Source organism: Apium graveolens, chromosome 4 (genome assembly GCF_009905375.1).
Source record: "Apium graveolens cultivar Ventura chromosome 4, ASM990537v1, whole genome shotgun sequence".
Taxonomy (NCBI): Eukaryota; Viridiplantae; Streptophyta; class Magnoliopsida; order Apiales; family Apiaceae; genus Apium; species Apium graveolens.
The window spans coordinates 178075644-178092961 of NC_133650.1; the positions used below are offsets into that span (position 1 = coordinate 178075644).

Consider the following 17318-nt stretch of genomic DNA (forward strand, 5'->3'; position numbering starts at 1 on the left):
GTGTAATTAGCCCCTTAATTTTATTTAGGGGTATTATTTTCATGAATATAAATAGTTGATTTACTGTTAATTAATTAGCTAATTAATAATAAAAAATCAGAAAATTCAGAAAATCAAGAACTAGGGTTTGTTGGTGAAGAACAGGGCAGAAATTCAATCGAAGATTTGAAGGTGATTCCGGCATCCAAATCGCTCATGTAAGTAGGCAAATTGAAGCCCAGGAATCGTAGTTTCTGATTATGCCATTATTTTTAGTATTTGATTACTTGATTTTAATTTCATTTTTTCGGATTATTTCTCAAATTCGGGTTTTGATTCCTAGTTGTTGTTTGTTGATTTTGTTGGTTGGGTTGAATAGATCGTTAGATTTCTGATCGAACCACACCTGTTTCATCGAGTTTCGTTTAGGATTTAGCCTCGCCGGAAAGCGGTGACGCCGTTGCTGTGGTTGGTGGTTCAGGCGACGGGACGGCCGTGTTCTTGATGAGGGAAGGAGGAGGAAGGTTCTGGGGGGCGTTGTGGATTGAAAACCCAGAAGAATCATGCCTGAAAAACTGAGTTTTCTCGTGGTTGATTCGCCGGAAAAATCCCCGCCGTCGTCGGAGTAATTGCCGGATTCTGGGCGTTCTTCGTGACCCGGGTTCGACCCGGTTTCCAACCCGGTTTCGACTCGGGGTTGATACAAAAACCCTAACCCTGAAACCTGTTATTGTGTTTCTGAAATTTTAATGTTTATTTTATTTTTCTAAAATCAGAAATTAGTTTTAGTAATTCTAAAAATTAAATAAAAATCAGTTTTAAATTCTGAAAAATATTATAATTAATTTCTAAATTGTTTTATTAATTTATAAATTCGAATTTAATTATTTAATTAATTATTTAATTATTTATCTAATTATTTATTAGTTATCTAATTAATTACTAATTAGGTAATTAATTAATAATTAGGTAATTAATTAATAAATAAGGATTAAATAATATGATTAATAATTCGATAATTAGTTAATATTACGAGTAACTCGTATTTATACGAGTAGTGATTTGATAATTAGAATTATTATTCGAGCGATAATTTATTCGAAGAATATCGTAATAATTATTCGTATCGAATAATTAAATATAGTTAATTAATTGATTAATTAATCGTATAGGTATAGTAATAATAATAGCGATTCAATAATTAGGCGAGGATCGCGAATATCTCGTATTTATACGAGTAGTTAATCGTTGAGTTAGATTATAATTCGAGTAATTAGTATTTATTCGATAAATAGCGTATCAGTTAGTTGTATCGATTGTTTATTTATAAATAATCGATCTAATCAAATATGTAATAATAATTTGTAAATCATTTAATAAATTGTAATTAATCCTAATAATTAGGGATTAATTATTTTAAAATACAATAATTATTGATTAATTATTTAAAAATATAATTAAGGATTCTTTATTTATAATTAATTATTTATAATTAATTAATAATTCATTAAATCTTGTTTAATTCATAATAATTAAACCGTTAGTCCGATTTGAGCGAAACGAAGACCCCTAGACTAAGAAAAATGAAACGAATCCTATAAAAATAATTGTAAGTTATAATTTCTTCCAGAAGAGAGTGGTCTTATGTTAGTTAATGGTTTATAGACCCTAATAGGTGTACAATCGAGTCAATTAAATCTTGAAAAATTGCAATAAAATCTGATAGGGCTAGTTAATACATAAATGAGTCTAGTATCGATTCCAAAAATGTTTATAAGTCCAAAAAAATCAATTATGCGCTTTATTTGCTATGTGCTTTACGTGGTTATGTGAACCTTACATGTTATATAATTATATGTGTATATATGCGAGTCAGCTAGAAACGCATGGGTAGATTGATAGGGTTGCGTAGTATCAATCCGAGATACACGTATATAGTAAGTTATCTAAACGACTATCTTTCTATGATTGGTTCAGTGTCAGCAAGGCCGATCAGGCTAGGGACAAAAGGCGGTGAGTTGAACAAGGTTAAGTACGCGCAAGGCAAGTTTTCCCCTATTCTAAATTCAGAATAGTGAATTATATCTCATTTTCCCATATCAGTTATCTTTGATAATTCTTGTTCATATACACCGTTACACAATTATTGAATCTTGTTTCTATTTCATTTCGATTTTTGATTTCTCCCAATTTATTGAATCCTTTATTCGTATTCGTATACTTTTACCCTTGTTATATAAACTTTGATATATCATGGTATTGGGATACATCAAAAGCATTCCGATTGTCCTGGATGCTACGCTTTGGACTGGATGGTTACTATACGGGTTGGGTTTTACCCAAACCTTTAATTAATAGGCCATAGTTGTCTGAGTACTCCTTATGTTGGTTGGGTCTTTGCAGTTGGGTATAGATCCGCTCTGTATCCTGACTGATTAGCAGGTTATAGTGCATATGTTGGTTCTTGTTTCCAGTCTTGTTCATTTGGCACTCGCCAGTGTTGGAAAATTATTATCCTATACAGATACAGAGGGTTGTTCAAACCAGCAACTTATTGGTTCACTTATTCTTCTCTCTTTATACTATATATATATATATATATATATATATTATTGCAGGCTTGTTGAGCAATTTTGGCTCATCCCTTTTTATTGTTATTCCTATTGTTTTACAGTTAAGGTAGAGAATGAAACCCATCAGAACCCGCGTAGTCAAGAAGCGAGTCAAGCAGCGGGACCCTCTTATACCAAGAGTTTTCCTTCCTATGCCCGAAGAGAGCTTTGAGTTACCAGATCATGTGTAACAGGATAAGTAGTAATGTTGGGTTGAATAAAAGTTTTGTATGGTTTGAATAAAAGCCGTGTGGTGAGAATGTAGATAGAATAAAGTTTTGTAACAAGGAGAGTTCTTGAGATAAATTGTTTTTATTTGGGTTTGTAATAAAGTTAGCGTGTTGTTCTTGTTTTCAACTCTTAACCTTAAAAGATCCTGAGTAGCAGTAGTTCGGGGTAATTATCATATTTATATTCCGCTTGTGCAGGTTTAGTTTGTAGTTGTTATTAATAATGCCCCAAATCTATACCCCGGATTTGGAAGGTGTTATAGTTGGCATCAGAGCTTAGGTTTTGACCCTTGAAAACAAGAACGTTAGGATTAAGATAAGATAGGAAGATCAGATAGGATAGAAGTAAGAGTGTTAGAATTGTCTGTTTATGAGATTAGAAGTTATGAGTTTTAGGATTGTGATTTGATTGTTTTTGTGTTATTATTGTTATGTATATTATATGGCTTCTTTATCATTGTCTACGGAGCGGACCGAGACAGATCCAGTGGTTGCACCAGTAGTGGCTCCGGTGTCAGAGCAGATTTTTCCTCCATTGCCACCATCTCCACCATTGCCACCTGGACCAGCACCGGAGATACCTCCTCCACCAAAGGTACCAGATTTTGATGATTATTTTCCATATTTTGAGCCAGAGATATCATATTTTCCACCACTAGAGTTCCCGATGTTCGATATTCCTGACATGATTGATCTTCCACAGTGGGAGGATCTAGAGCCCCAGATTCCTATGCCGCCAGTCGAGATTCCATAGATTCCACCGATGGAGCCTGAGGCAGAGCCACCACTATATGCACCTATGGAGCAGCCTGTCTTATTTCCTGCCCCGCTAGCTATCTATGCCCCTATTCCCGGGGTATATCAGTTTCCACAGCCGAAGTTCATGGACGAGGTAGTAGTAGATGAGCCATTACCTTCTTGAGGTTCCCGCACGGATCTTCGTGAGCATCATACAGTTACATATTAGCGTTTTCAGGTAGAGATAGAGGAGAAGGTTCGATGGCAGAACCAGTGCAGAGAGATCCTTGGATTGTTTGAGACCCAGGAGGACGGTCCAGTCCGAGCACTACGACCAGACTACATATTGAGAGAGAGGCTACGCCAGATTCACAGAGTTAGTTCTCAGCAGCTTACTGATCTTAGTCAGCAGGATATTAGTGCAGAGGTAGCACATTGCAGGGCGATGGGACCTACAGAGGCAGTGTTAGAGGCTTTGCAGGAGGAGCTGAGCCATGTGCCACCAGGATTCTGATACTAGCAGACGGAGGAGTGTTGTATCTTGTATATTTTTGTAGATAGAGGCAGCATAGTATTGTAATACTAGTTTGTATGAGTGTAGCTACTAGTTTTGACTGATAGCAGTAGAAGTATGACTGACATATCACAGACTTTTGTATCAAGCATTGACACCTGCAGTTGGTTTCCTACCTATATATATATATAAGATGAACCTTTTCACGTTTTCTTTATTTTTCAGTCATTTAAGCATTTACATTTATTTCATTGTTTTACCATTACATATTTTAAAGATGTTGTTTTATTTACAATCATATTGTACCTTTTATGTTTTCAAAATTCTTAAAATTATTTTTTTTAAAAAAAAGAGATTTATTTACACATCGCACTGTTTTATTTATTTCGATATTTAATAAATAGTTTTCTTTCCCCATATCAACTATTTTAATGTTGTTTTAATATTATAAAGACTGTTTCCATTCCACAACACCTGTTTAGTATATTGTTATTGAGAGAACCCCTTTGTTTTATTATCAGAAAGATGGCACCTAAAAGAAAAGCACGACCTAACCCGTCTAACGGAAATACCGAGGGCCAAAATGATAATAACCAGATGGATCAGATGTTTCATCTCATGCAACAGCAGATGCTGATGATGCAACAACAAATACAGCAACAACAGCAACAGTTTCAACAACAAATGCTACAACAACCCCCTCATCCAGGATATCAAGTACCACCAGCAGCACCTATAGTCACTTTCAAGCAATTTCAATCGGTAAAGCCTCCAGAATTTACTGGTTCCACGGATCCTACAAAGGTGAGAGCTTGGTGAAAGAGATAGAAAAAGCTTTTGCGTTGGTGAAAGTTGAAGAAGAACAGAAGACGGATTTTGCAAACTACTTTCTGAAAGGCGAAGCCAATTACTGGTGGGAATCGAAGAAAGCTTTGGAAGGGGAAGGTGTGGTAACCTGGGATAGATTCACTGATCTTTTCCTGGAAAAATATTTTCCTCGCTTCATGAAGAATCAGATGGAGATCAAGTTCCTGGAGCTGAAACAAGACAACTTATCGATCGCGAATTATGAGACCAAATTCACTGAATTGGCCAGATTTATTCCTGAGCAAGTGGATACGGATGAAAAGCGGGCCAAGAGATTCCAGTAGGGACTGAAGCCATGGATTCGTAGCAGAGTAGCTGTATTTGAGCTGACAACTTATACGGCTATTGTTCAGAAGGCCATGATCATTGAAGGTGAGAGTGAAGCAGCTCAGAAAGAGAAGGGACCAGGAAATTCTCAGAACCGTTTCAACAGAAGGCCGGGATTTCAAGCCCGGGGAAAAATAAATGCCAGGAGACCAGAACAAAACAACCAGAGGATGGGTAATCGACTTCCCGCCGCAACTCAGCAAAGACTTATCCGACCGCCTATACCTGATTGCAGAATATGTGGTAAAAAGCATACAGGGATTTGCAACAAGACAAATGTCACGTGTTTCAAGTGCAAGCAAAGGGAACACTACTCTAGAGAATGTCCGATGGGAAGAGCAGAGGTCACTTGTTTCTAGTATGGAAGAAAAGGACATATTTCCAAGGACTGCAGAGGAGTTGCAATGGCCGCTAGTATTCCAAGGGTTTTAGCATTACCTCCACCTCCACTACAACCACAAAATCAGCCCAGGGCAAGGACTTTCAACATGTCAATGAAGGAAGCAGTACAGAGTCTGAATGTGATTGCAGGTACGCTCCCTATGAATTCCGTAAATGCTCTAGTATTGATTGATTCAGGAGCTACTAGATCTTTTATTTCTGAAGATTTTATATCTAAGATAGACTGTGAGAATCAGTGGTTAGATGAAGTGTTAGTCATAAAATTAGCAAATGATGATCAGGTTATGGTAGATCAAGTATGCTCAGGTTGTGATATTGAGATAGGGAGATGTCATTTCTCAGTTGATTTGATACGTTTCAAGTTAGGAGAGTTTGATGTTATTTTAGGAATGGATTGGCTAGCTAGTAATAATGCTCAGATTGATTGCGCAAATAAGAAAGTGAAATTGCAAACTGAAGAAAATAAAATGGTAACATTTAAAGGTGAAAAGCAAAAGCAGAAATTCTTAACAATGATGCAGACGAGACGATTGTTACACCAAGGATGTCAAGCCTATTTAGCCTACGTATTGGATACCAACAAAGGAAGTCCAAAGATTGAAGATATTCCTGTAGTTTGTGAGTTTCCCGATGTCTTTCTAGATGAACTTCCAGGACTTCCACCGGATCGAGAAATCGAGTTCACTATTGATTTGGCGCCAGGGACCGAACCAATTTCAAAAGCTCCATATCGAATGGCACCTGTTGAAATGAAGGAATTAACAAGGCAGTTGCAAGAACTTCTCGACAAAGGAATTATAAGGCCAAGTGTATCCCCATGGGGCGCACCAGTATTGTTCATGAAAAAGAAGGACGGTAGCATGCCACTGTGTATTGATTATCGTGAGTTAAACAAGTTAACTATCAAGAATAAATATCATTTACCTCACATTGATGACTTATTTGATCAACTGAAAGGAGTAGCATGGTTTTCGAAAATCGACTTACGATCAGGTTATCATCAGTTAAAGATCAAGGCAGAAGATATTCCAAAGACTGTGTTCCGAACGAGATACGGACATTATAAATTTCTCGTGATGGCTTTTGGACTGACGAATGCACCTTCAACATTTATGGATTTGATGAATCGAGTATTCAAGAAGTACTTGGATAAGTTTATCATTATATTTATTGATGACATATTGATTTATTCGAAGACGGAAGAAGAACATGCAGCGCACTTAAGAACGACACATGAGATATTACGAAAGGAGCAGCTTTATGCGAAATTTTCAAAATGTGAATTTTGGTTGAAGGAAGTGCAGTTTTTAGGACACATCATTAGTATTGAAGGAATTCAAGTGGATCCCGCAAAGATTGAAGCTATTTTAAATTGGGAAAGACCAAAGACGCCAACTGAAGTCAGAAGTTTCTTGGGATTAGCTGGTTATTACAGAAGATTCGTTAAAGATTTTGCAAAGATAGCCACACCATTGACGAAGTTGACACGAAAGAAAGAAAAGTTCGAATGGAACGAGAAATGTGAAGCTAGTTTCCAATAATTGAAGAATCGACTAGTAACCGCACCTGTGCTTGTGTTACCTGATGATCAAGAAGACTTTGTCATATACAGCGACACTTCGTATCGAGGACTCGGATGTGTTTTGATGCAACATGGCAACGTGATCGCATATGCTTCCAGACAGTTAAAGCCACATGAACAGAAATATCCGACGCACGATCTCGAGCTAGCAGTAATTGTGTTCGCATTGAAGCTTTGGAGACACTATTTATACGGCAAAAGATGTGAGATTTATACGGACCATAAAAGTTTGAAGTACATTTTCACCCAGAAGGAGCTTAATATGCGACAACAACGTTGGCTAGAATTAATCAAGGATTACGACGTTTCAATCAATTATCATCCAGGCAAGGCCAATGTAGTAGCTGATGCGTTAAGTTGAAAGGAACGATTGAACCTGTTAACATCTTCAGAGGATTTAATTAAGGAATTCGATAAATTGGAGATTGAAGTTCGTGTACCAGAAAGTTTTACCGAAATGATTTACGCTATGACTTTTCAGCCAGAAATATTGGAGAAAATAAGAAAGTGTCAGGAAGAAGTAATGAACTAGGATATCGACAATTTGACAGGAGAAGAGATTACCAGTCAGAAAGATGCTAAAGGAATTTTTCGTGTTGCTTCAAGGATCTGGATACCTAACGTACCGGAATTAAAAGCGGAAATTTTACAAGATGCTCATAGTTCAAGATATTCGATTCATCCCGAAAGCACAAAGATGTACAGAGACCTGAAGGAAAACTTTTGGTGGCCGAATATGAAGAAAGAGATAGCGGAATGGGTCAGCAAGTGTTATACGTGCCAAAGAGTGAAAGCTGAACATCAACGCTCGAGCGGACTACTACAACCACTAGATATTCCAGAATGGAAATGGGAACACTTAGCTATGGATTTTGTAGTGGGACTTCCAAGGACGAAAGCAAATCATGATACAATTTGGGTTATCATTGATCGATTGACGAAATCAGCACATTTTCTTCCGATCAACGAAAGATTTTCACTGGACAAGTTAGTGCACTTATATCTCAAGGAAATCGTAATGAGTCATGGAGTACCCGTATCGATTGTATCAGATCGAGATCCCCGTTTCAATTCGAGATTTTGAAGACAATTCCAAGAATGTCTAGGAACGAAGTTGAACATGAGTACTGCTTATCATCCACAAACGGACGGGCAAAGTGAAAGGACAATTCAAACAATTGAAGATATGCTACGTGTATGCGCAATAGACTTTGAAGGCAATTGGGATGAATACTTACCGCTAGTGGAATTTTCTTACAATAACAGCTATCAAGCGAGTATTGGGATGCCACCTTACGAAGCCTTATATGGGAGAAAATGCAGATCACCTACCTATTGGGATGAAGTTGGAGAACGCAAGATTCTAGGTCCAGAACTGATTCAGCAGACCAAGGAAAAAGTAGAACTTATACGAAAGCGACTTGAAGCAGCGCAGAATCGACAGCGTAAATATGCAGATCTATCCAGAAAGGATATGGACTACCAGGAAGGAGAGCATGTATTGGTAAAGGTATCACCATGGAAGGGATTAACCAGGTCTGGCAACAAAGGCAAATTGAAACCTCGCTATGTTGGACCATTTGAAATTTTGAAGAAAATTGGGAAGGTTGCGCACGAGTTAGCTTTACCACCCCATATGCAGCATATTCACAACGTATTTCATGTATCCATGCTTAAGAAGTACAACCCTGATACAAGGCATGTAATAGAATATGAGCCAATAGAATTTCAGGCAGATTTGTCGTATGTAGAACAGCCGATAAGAATTCTAGATCGGCAAGAGAGGGTATTAAGAAATAAGTCTGTGCCATTAGTGAGAGTTTTGTGGAGAAACCCAATGGTTGAAGAATCAACCTGGGAGCTCGAGAGTGAAATGTTAGAAAAATATCCTCAGTTATTTGCATAGTGTGATTCTGAGGACAGAATCCTGTTAAGGGGGGAGAATTTAACGATCGAGAAATTACGCTTGTATTATATTATAATAAAGATAAATTATGTGATTAGCTGTGTTGAGTCATTAAACCCTAACTGCTATATGTTACGTGTTGTTTGTTTTGATCCAAACGTGTTTTGGATATTTATTGAATGTTTTATCGTAAGTTATATATTTTATATCAAAACCCGTACAGCTCAAAACCATGTTTTAAAATCCCGTAATTCAAACAAAATCATTGGCCCTATTTTGCCAAAAATGCCCTATACCATATCGCTATTCTAAACCCCTAGACGTTTTACAAATTTACCTTTTTCGTGAAAAACGACTTTTCCGGACCCCTTCGGGTACCAAAAACCCTACAAAAATCACATTTTTATTTTTATATGATCATAAAATTATCATAAATCATTTTTCTTTGCAATTCTGTAATATTCACAATTTTAGGGAATTTTTAGCATTAATTTTGTATTTATTGGATATTTAAAAAATTCATTATTAATACCCAAAAATTATAAAAATTGGGGCCAAATATTTTTATTAGGAGTGTAATTAGCCCCTTAATTTTATTTAGGGGTATTATTTTCATGAATATAAATAGTTGATTTACTGTTAATTAATTAGCTAATTAATAATAAAAAAATCAGAAAATTTAGAAAATCAAGAACTAGGGTTTGTTGGTGAAGAACAGGGCAGAAATTCAATCGAAGATTTGAAGGTGATTCCGGCATCCAAATCGCTCATGTAAGTAGTCAAATTGAAGCCCAGGAATCGTAGTTTCTGATTATGCCATTATCTTTAGTATTTGATTACTTGATTTTAATTTCATTTTTTCGGATTATTTTTCAAATTCGGGTTTTGATTCCTAGTTGTTGTTTGTTGATTTTATTGGTTGGGTTGAATAGATCGTTAGATTTCTGATCGAACCGCACCGGTTTCATCGAGTTTCGTTTAGGATTTAGCCTCGAGGAAAAGCGGCGACGCCGCCGCTGTGGTTGGTGGTTCAGGCGATGGGACGGCCGTGTTCTTGACGAGGGAAGGAGGAAGAAGGTTCTGGGGGCCGTTGTGGATTGAAACCCCAGAAGACTCATGCCAGAAAAACTGAGTTTTGTCGTGGTTGATTCGCCGGAAAAATGCTCGTCGTTGTCGGAGTAATTGCCGGATTCTGGCGATCTTCGCGACCTGGTTTCGACCCCGGGTTGATCCAAAAACCCTAACCCTGAAACCTGTTGTTGTGTTTCTGAAATTTTAATATTTATTTTATTTTTCTAAAATCAGAAATTAGTTTTAGTAATTCTAAAAATTAAATAAAAATTAGTTTTAAATTCTGATAAATATTATAATTAATTTCTAAATTGTTTTATTAATTTATAAATTTGAATTTAATTTTTTAATTTATTATTTAATTATTTATCTAATTATTTATTAGTTATCTATTTAATTAATAATTAGGTAATTAATTAATAATTAGGTAATTAATTAATAAATAAGGATAAATAATATGATTAATAATCCATTAATTAGTTAATATTACGAGTAACTCGTATTTATACGAGTAGTGATTCGATAATTAGAATTATTATTCGAGCGATAATTTATTCGAAGAATATCGTAATAATTATTCGTATCGAATAATTAAATACAGTTAATTAATTGATTAATTAATCGTATATGTATAGTAATAATAATAGCGATTCGATAATTATGCGAGGATTGTTAATATCTCGTATTTATACGAGTAGTTAATCGTTGAGTTAGATTATAATTCGAGTAATTAGTATTTATTCGATAAATAGCGTATCAGTTAGTTGTATCGATTGTTTATTTATAAATAATCGATCTAATCAAATAAGTAATAATAATTTGTAAATCATTTAATAGATTGTAATTAATCCCAATAATTAGGGATTAATTATTTTAAAATACAATAATTATTAATTATTTATTTAAAAATATAATTAATGATTCATTAATTATAATTAATTATTTTTAATTAATTATTAATTAATTAAATCTTGTTTAATTCATAATAATTAAACCGTTAGTCCGATTTGAGCGAAACGAAGACCCCTATACTCAGAAAAATGAAACGAATCCAATAAAAATAATTGTAAGTTATAATTTCTTCTAGAAGAGAGTGGTCTTGTGTTAGTTAATGGTTTATAGACCCTAATAGGGGTATAATCGAGTCAAATAAATCCCGAAAAATTGCAATAAAATCAGATAGGGCTAGTTAATACAGATATGAGTCTAGTATCGATTCCAAAAATATTTATAAGTCCAAAAAAAACAAATTATGTGCTTTATGTGCTATGTGCTTTACGTGGTTATGTGAACCTTACGTGCTATATAATTATATGTGTATATATGCGAGTCAGATAGAAACGCATGGGTAGATTGATAGGGTTGCGTAGTATCAATTCGAGATACACGTATATAGTAAGGTATCTAAACGACTATCTTTCTATGATTGGTTCAGTGTCAGCAAGACCGATCAGGCTAGGGACAGAAGGCGGTGAGTGGAACCAGGTTAAGTACGCGCAAGACAAGTTTTCCCCTATTCTAAATTCAGAATAGTGAATTATATCTCATTTTCCCATATCAGTTATCTTTAATAATTCTTGTTCATATACACTGTTACACAATTATTGAATCTTGTTTCTATTTCATTTAGATTTTTGATTTCTCCCAATTTATTGAATCCTTTATTCGTATTCCTATACTTTTACCCTTGTTACATATACTTGATATATCCTGGTATTGGGATACATCAAAAGCATTCCGATTGTTCCGGATGCTACACTTTGGACTGGATGGTTACTATACGGGCTGGGTTTTACCCAGACCTTTAATTAATAGGCCATAGTTGCCTGAGTACTCCTTATGTTGGTTGGGTCTATGCAGTTGGGTATAGATTCGCACTGTATCCTGACTGATCAGCAGGTTATAGTACATATGTTGGTTCTTGTTTCCAGTCTTGTTCATTTGGCAGTCGCCAGTGTTGGCAAATTATTATCCTATACAGATACAGATGGTTGTTCAAACCAGCAGCTTATTGCTTCACTTATTCTTCTATCTTTATACTATATATATATTGTTGCAGGCTTGTTGAGCAATTTTGGCTCATCTATTTTTATTGTTATTCCTATTGTTTTACAGTTAAGGTGGAGAATGAAACTCATCAGGACCCGCGTAGTCAAGAAGCGAGTCATACAGCGGGACCCTCTTATACCAAGAGTGTTCCTTCCTATCCCCGAAGAGAGCTTTGAGTTACCAGATCAGGTGTAATAGGATAAGTAGTAATATTGGGTTGAATAAAAGTTTTGTATGGTTTGAATAAAAGCTGTGTGGTGAGAATGTAGATAGAATAAAGTTTTGTAACAAAGAGAGTTCTTGAGACAGATTGTTTTTATTGGGGTTTGTAATAAAGTTAGTGTGTTGTTCTTATTTTCAACTCTTAACCTTAAAAGATCCTGAGTAGCAGTAGTTAGGGGTAATTATCATATTAATATTCTGCTTGTGCAGGTTTAGTTTGTAGTTGTTATTAATAATGCCCAAAATCTATACCCCGGATTTGGAGGGTGTTATACAAAGCTTATGACTGTGTGGCCTTGCGAAAAGAGCTACAATTTCTGACCAGGAAAGGATATCTCACAGAATTCATGGCGTCAAAGAAGACATCTTATGTTGGGAAGGATGTGTCTCCGAGAAGAAACAACGTGACACCATTAAGACAGCCACCGCCTCCACCACATCACAAGGTGATCAACTTCATCTCAGGAGGATTAGAAATATGTGGATCAACATATTCACAGGCTAAGAGAGCATCCAGAGAAATAGACATACGAGTCACACAAATGGGGGTTGGCAATGACAATCTGCCATCCTTAATGTTTGACGAATCAGACAAAAAGAATATACGAGAACCACAACAAGATGGGTTAGTCATCTCATTACCCCGTGGTAAATTATTTAATCAAAAGAATATTGGTGGACAATTGGAGTGCTGCCAACATCATGATGCTAAGTACATTGACACAAATGGGATTAGTAGAAAGTGACATGATCAAGAAGTCGACAACATTAGTGGGGTTCAGTGGTGAGATAAAACGCATGTTGGGGGAGATCACGTTGCCAACATACGCCCAAGGGGTCGATCTCCTGGAAAAATTCTACATAATTGATGTGGATTCGAGTTACAACATAATCATGGGAACACCAAGGATACACAACTTGAAGGCGGTGCCATCAACATATCATCAAGTATTAAAATTCCCAACACCATGGGGGGCTCAGGAAATAAGAGGTGATCAAAATATGGCTCGGGACTGTTACATGATATGTCTGAAACCAACCGTCCAACATCATGGAAATGAGACGCATGTAGCTACAATAACAGGGCCGGAACGATTAGCTGAGGTGGATTTGAAGATAGGAGACAAGAAGGTATTAATAGGTGAAGACCTATCTCCAACGATCGAAGCCAATTTGGTAAATTTCTTAGCCACAAGGTTGGATGCTTTTATATGGGAATATGACGATGTAACAGGAATTGATCCAAATGTCATTACACACAAGCTAAACGTGGATCTTAACTACACACCCGTCCAACAAAAATGAAGGAAGTTTGCAGCCGAGAGAAACAAGATAATAAATGACGAGGTGGAAAGGCTCATCAAGGATGGCATAATTAAAGAAGTTGATTACCCCGAATGGTTAGCAAATATCATCATCGTACAGAAGAAGAATGGGAAATGGAGAGTTTGTGTTGATTACATAGATTTGAATATAGCTTGTCCTAAAGACCCTTATCCATTGCCTCATATTGACACCATGGTGGATTCGACGGCAGGTCACGAGCTACTCACATTTTTGGACGCGTCAAGTGGCTTCAATCAAATCCAAATGGAGCCGTCCAACTGTGAAAAGACTGCGTTTATAATAGACATGGAGATATATTGTTATTTGGCCATGCCTTTCGGATTGAGAAACGCTGAATTTACATTTCAAAGACTTATCAACAAAATGTTTAAAGAACAAATAGGACGGACAATGGAAGTCTACATTGACGATATGGTCGTCAAGTCTGTTAACGGAAAAAGTCATGTATGTGATCTTCAAGAAGTGTTCGATATACTGAGGTCATACAACATGAAGTTGAACCCATCCAAATGCAACTTTTCTGTGTCATCAGGAAAGTTCCTTGGACACGTGGTGACAAGAAAAGGAATTGAAGTAAGTCCTGAATAAGTTAAGGCGATCTTCGAATTGTAAAGTCCATCGAACGTCAAAGAAGTACAGAAACTAACAGGACGAGTGACAAGCCTTGAACAGGGTCATTTCACGTTCGTATGACAGGTGCAAGCTTTTTTATAACGTGTTGAGAAAGAATAAAGGATTCTTGTGGTCTGAAAAACATGAGACTACCTTAAATAACTTGAAGAAGTATCTGAGTACACCACAACTTCTGTCCAAACCCATTCAAGGAGAGGACTTGTACGTGTATTTATCTGTAACTGATCATGCAATAAGTGGCGTTCTTGTTAAAGAAAATGAAGGTGTCCAGTCACCTGTGTATTACGTCAGCAAGAGCTTAGTAGACGCAGAAACAAGGTACACATCACTTGAAAAGTTAGTACTTGCATTAGCCATGACTTACATTAAGTTGAGACATTACTTTGAGTCACATAAGATACATGTCATGACGAACTTCCCTTTGAGGAATGTCTTAAGTAAACCTGATTTAATGGGGAGGATGGCGAAATGGGTAATACGAGTAAGTACTTATGACATCACGTATGACACGAGAACTACGATAAAGTCACAAGCTTTAGCTGATTTCATGGCTGATTTTAGTCCAAGCCAAATGACAGATGCTGAGCAGGAGTTTCAGCAAGTTTTTTCAAGGGTAGACGTGAAGCCCTGTACATTGTATACAGATGGGACATCTAATGTTAATGGAACGGGATTGGGGCTTGTCCCCAAATCACCCAGGGGGATATGATAGCCCAATCGATATGCTGTGACTTCAAAGCAAGAACAATGAAGCTGAATATAAGGCATTAATCATGGGACTCACAATCGCTAAAGACATGAAGATAAAAAACATTGATGTCAATTGTGATTCGTTACTTGTTTTCAATCATGTCAAGGGCTCTTATGAAGCCAAAGATCCTAAAATGGTGGCTTACCTCGACATCATAAAAGGACTAACCAACTACTTTGACAACTTCAGCATAAAACAGGTCCCAAGGGAGAATAATGTGCAAGCTGATATATTGGCTGGATTGGGAGCTGTGTTCAAAAACTTAGACCTCAACAACATCCCAGTAGTCCACATCATGAAGCCTGTTATGGAAAGACTAGCTCTTGGGACAGAAACAATGACTCTTGATCAACGTAATGACGACACCAGTGAAAATGTAGACAACTGGATAAAGATATTCAAGGAATACTTACAATTTGGAACAATACCAGCCAATAACAATGAAACAAGGATTCTCAGGATGAAGGCATCAAGGTTCACGGTTATAGATGGGGAGTTATTCAAGAAATCTTCCACAGGGCTACTGCAAAGATGTTTGTAAAGGCATGAAGCAGACATGGTGTTAAGGGATGCACATGAAGGTGAATGCGGGAATCATACTAATGGAAAAAATCTGTCTTTAAAAATTCTATGTTTGGGATACTATTGGATGACACTAAGGCAAGATGCCCTAGACTATGCGAAAAAATGTGCCGCCTGTCAACAACATGCACCTATCATACATCAACCATATGAGCAGCTTCACATGTCCATTCCGTCTTGGCCTTTCATGAAATGGGGAATGGACATTGTGGGAAAAATGCCACCAGCACCAGGACAGAAGGTGTTTATGTTAGCTATGACTGATTACTTCTCAAAATGGATTGAGGCGGAGGCATTCAAGCAAGTGACGTCAAAGGAAGTGATTTCATTCATTAAAAGAAATATTCTCTGCAAGTTTGGTGTACCATCTGCAATCATTTGTGATAATGAATCACAATTCATCATTGACAAGACGGAAGCATTTTACAAACATTGGAATATTGGTTTGATTAAGTCGACGCCAAGATACCCTCAAGCCAATGGACAAGCCGAGTCAAACAACAAGATTATAATCAACAACTTAAAAAGACGGCTGACGACTTGCAAAGGGAAGTGGGTTGAAGAGTTGCCTTGGGTGTTGTGGTCAGATAGAACAACTCCAAAGACGTCTACAGGGCAGACACCTTATAGTCTAGTCTATGGTACCGAAGCTATGCCACCAACAGAGATCATGATACCGACGGCAAGATATGGACTCTTGACAAATGACGTGAACAATGCAGAATTGTCACATGACAAGGACACAGTAGATGAGCTGAGAGAAATGTCAAAGATTAGAGTAACTGCTTATCAACAAATAGTGGCCAATGTCTACAACAAACATGTTCACATAAGGATTTTCCGTGTTGGTGACATGATGCTGAGGAAAACATTCCAGAACATGATGGACGTGACGGTAGGGAAGTTTGATGACACTTGGGAAGGCCCTTACCTCATAGACGTTGTCGTAGCACGCAGAGCATATTGACTGTCCACTGTGGATGGGACGCAAATACCCAGAGCCTAGAATGCTCTACACCTAAAACTTTATCATGTGTAAAGTTTTTTATCTCATCTTTTCAAATTTCTGATTCTAGAACTCATTGATCAATAAGTCGATTAGGATATAGTTAGTTTTTGTTAGTCATTTGTGTTTGACATGACATTATGTGCTACTTGTTATCATTTGCTTTTGGTAAATCATCTATGCAAGATCAATTCATGATTCAATTCATTGAGAATTACTTTACTATACAATATAATTATGTCTTCAAATTACGATATACTTGGATAAAATGTATAAGATTATGCTTATAGACCGTATTTGTGTTTACATTCCAATTCTATAAAATTTCACAACATCACTCTACAACTATATAGAATAAAAACTCTCGAAGGGCTGATCACCCAGTTACAATTATTGCTAATTTACAAGTGTCATACGCACTTGACCAATTTAGTTGAAAATAAAAGCGCTATGACATTTGTTATGAAAATTAAAATATTTACGTAACCACATGACATTCT

At 36.6% G+C, this 17318-nt stretch overlaps 1 protein-coding gene across 1 annotated transcript; it reads left to right on the forward strand.

The window, feature by feature from the left end:
• Window positions 1-15252: 15252 nt before the first annotated feature.
• Window positions 15253-15771, forward strand: LOC141719180 (uncharacterized). Its single transcript, XM_074521563.1, has one exon. It carries the CDS (start codon window positions 15253-15255, stop codon window positions 15769-15771), a length of 519 nt encoding a protein of 172 aa, XP_074377664.1.
• Window positions 15772-17318: the final 1547 nt, after the last annotated feature.

What these genes read in the sequence shown, in the direction of transcription:
- LOC141719180 (XM_074521563.1), top strand. Translation starts at nt 15,253, where the DNA reads ATGGGACTCACAATCGCTAAAGACATGAAGATAAAAAACATTGATGTC.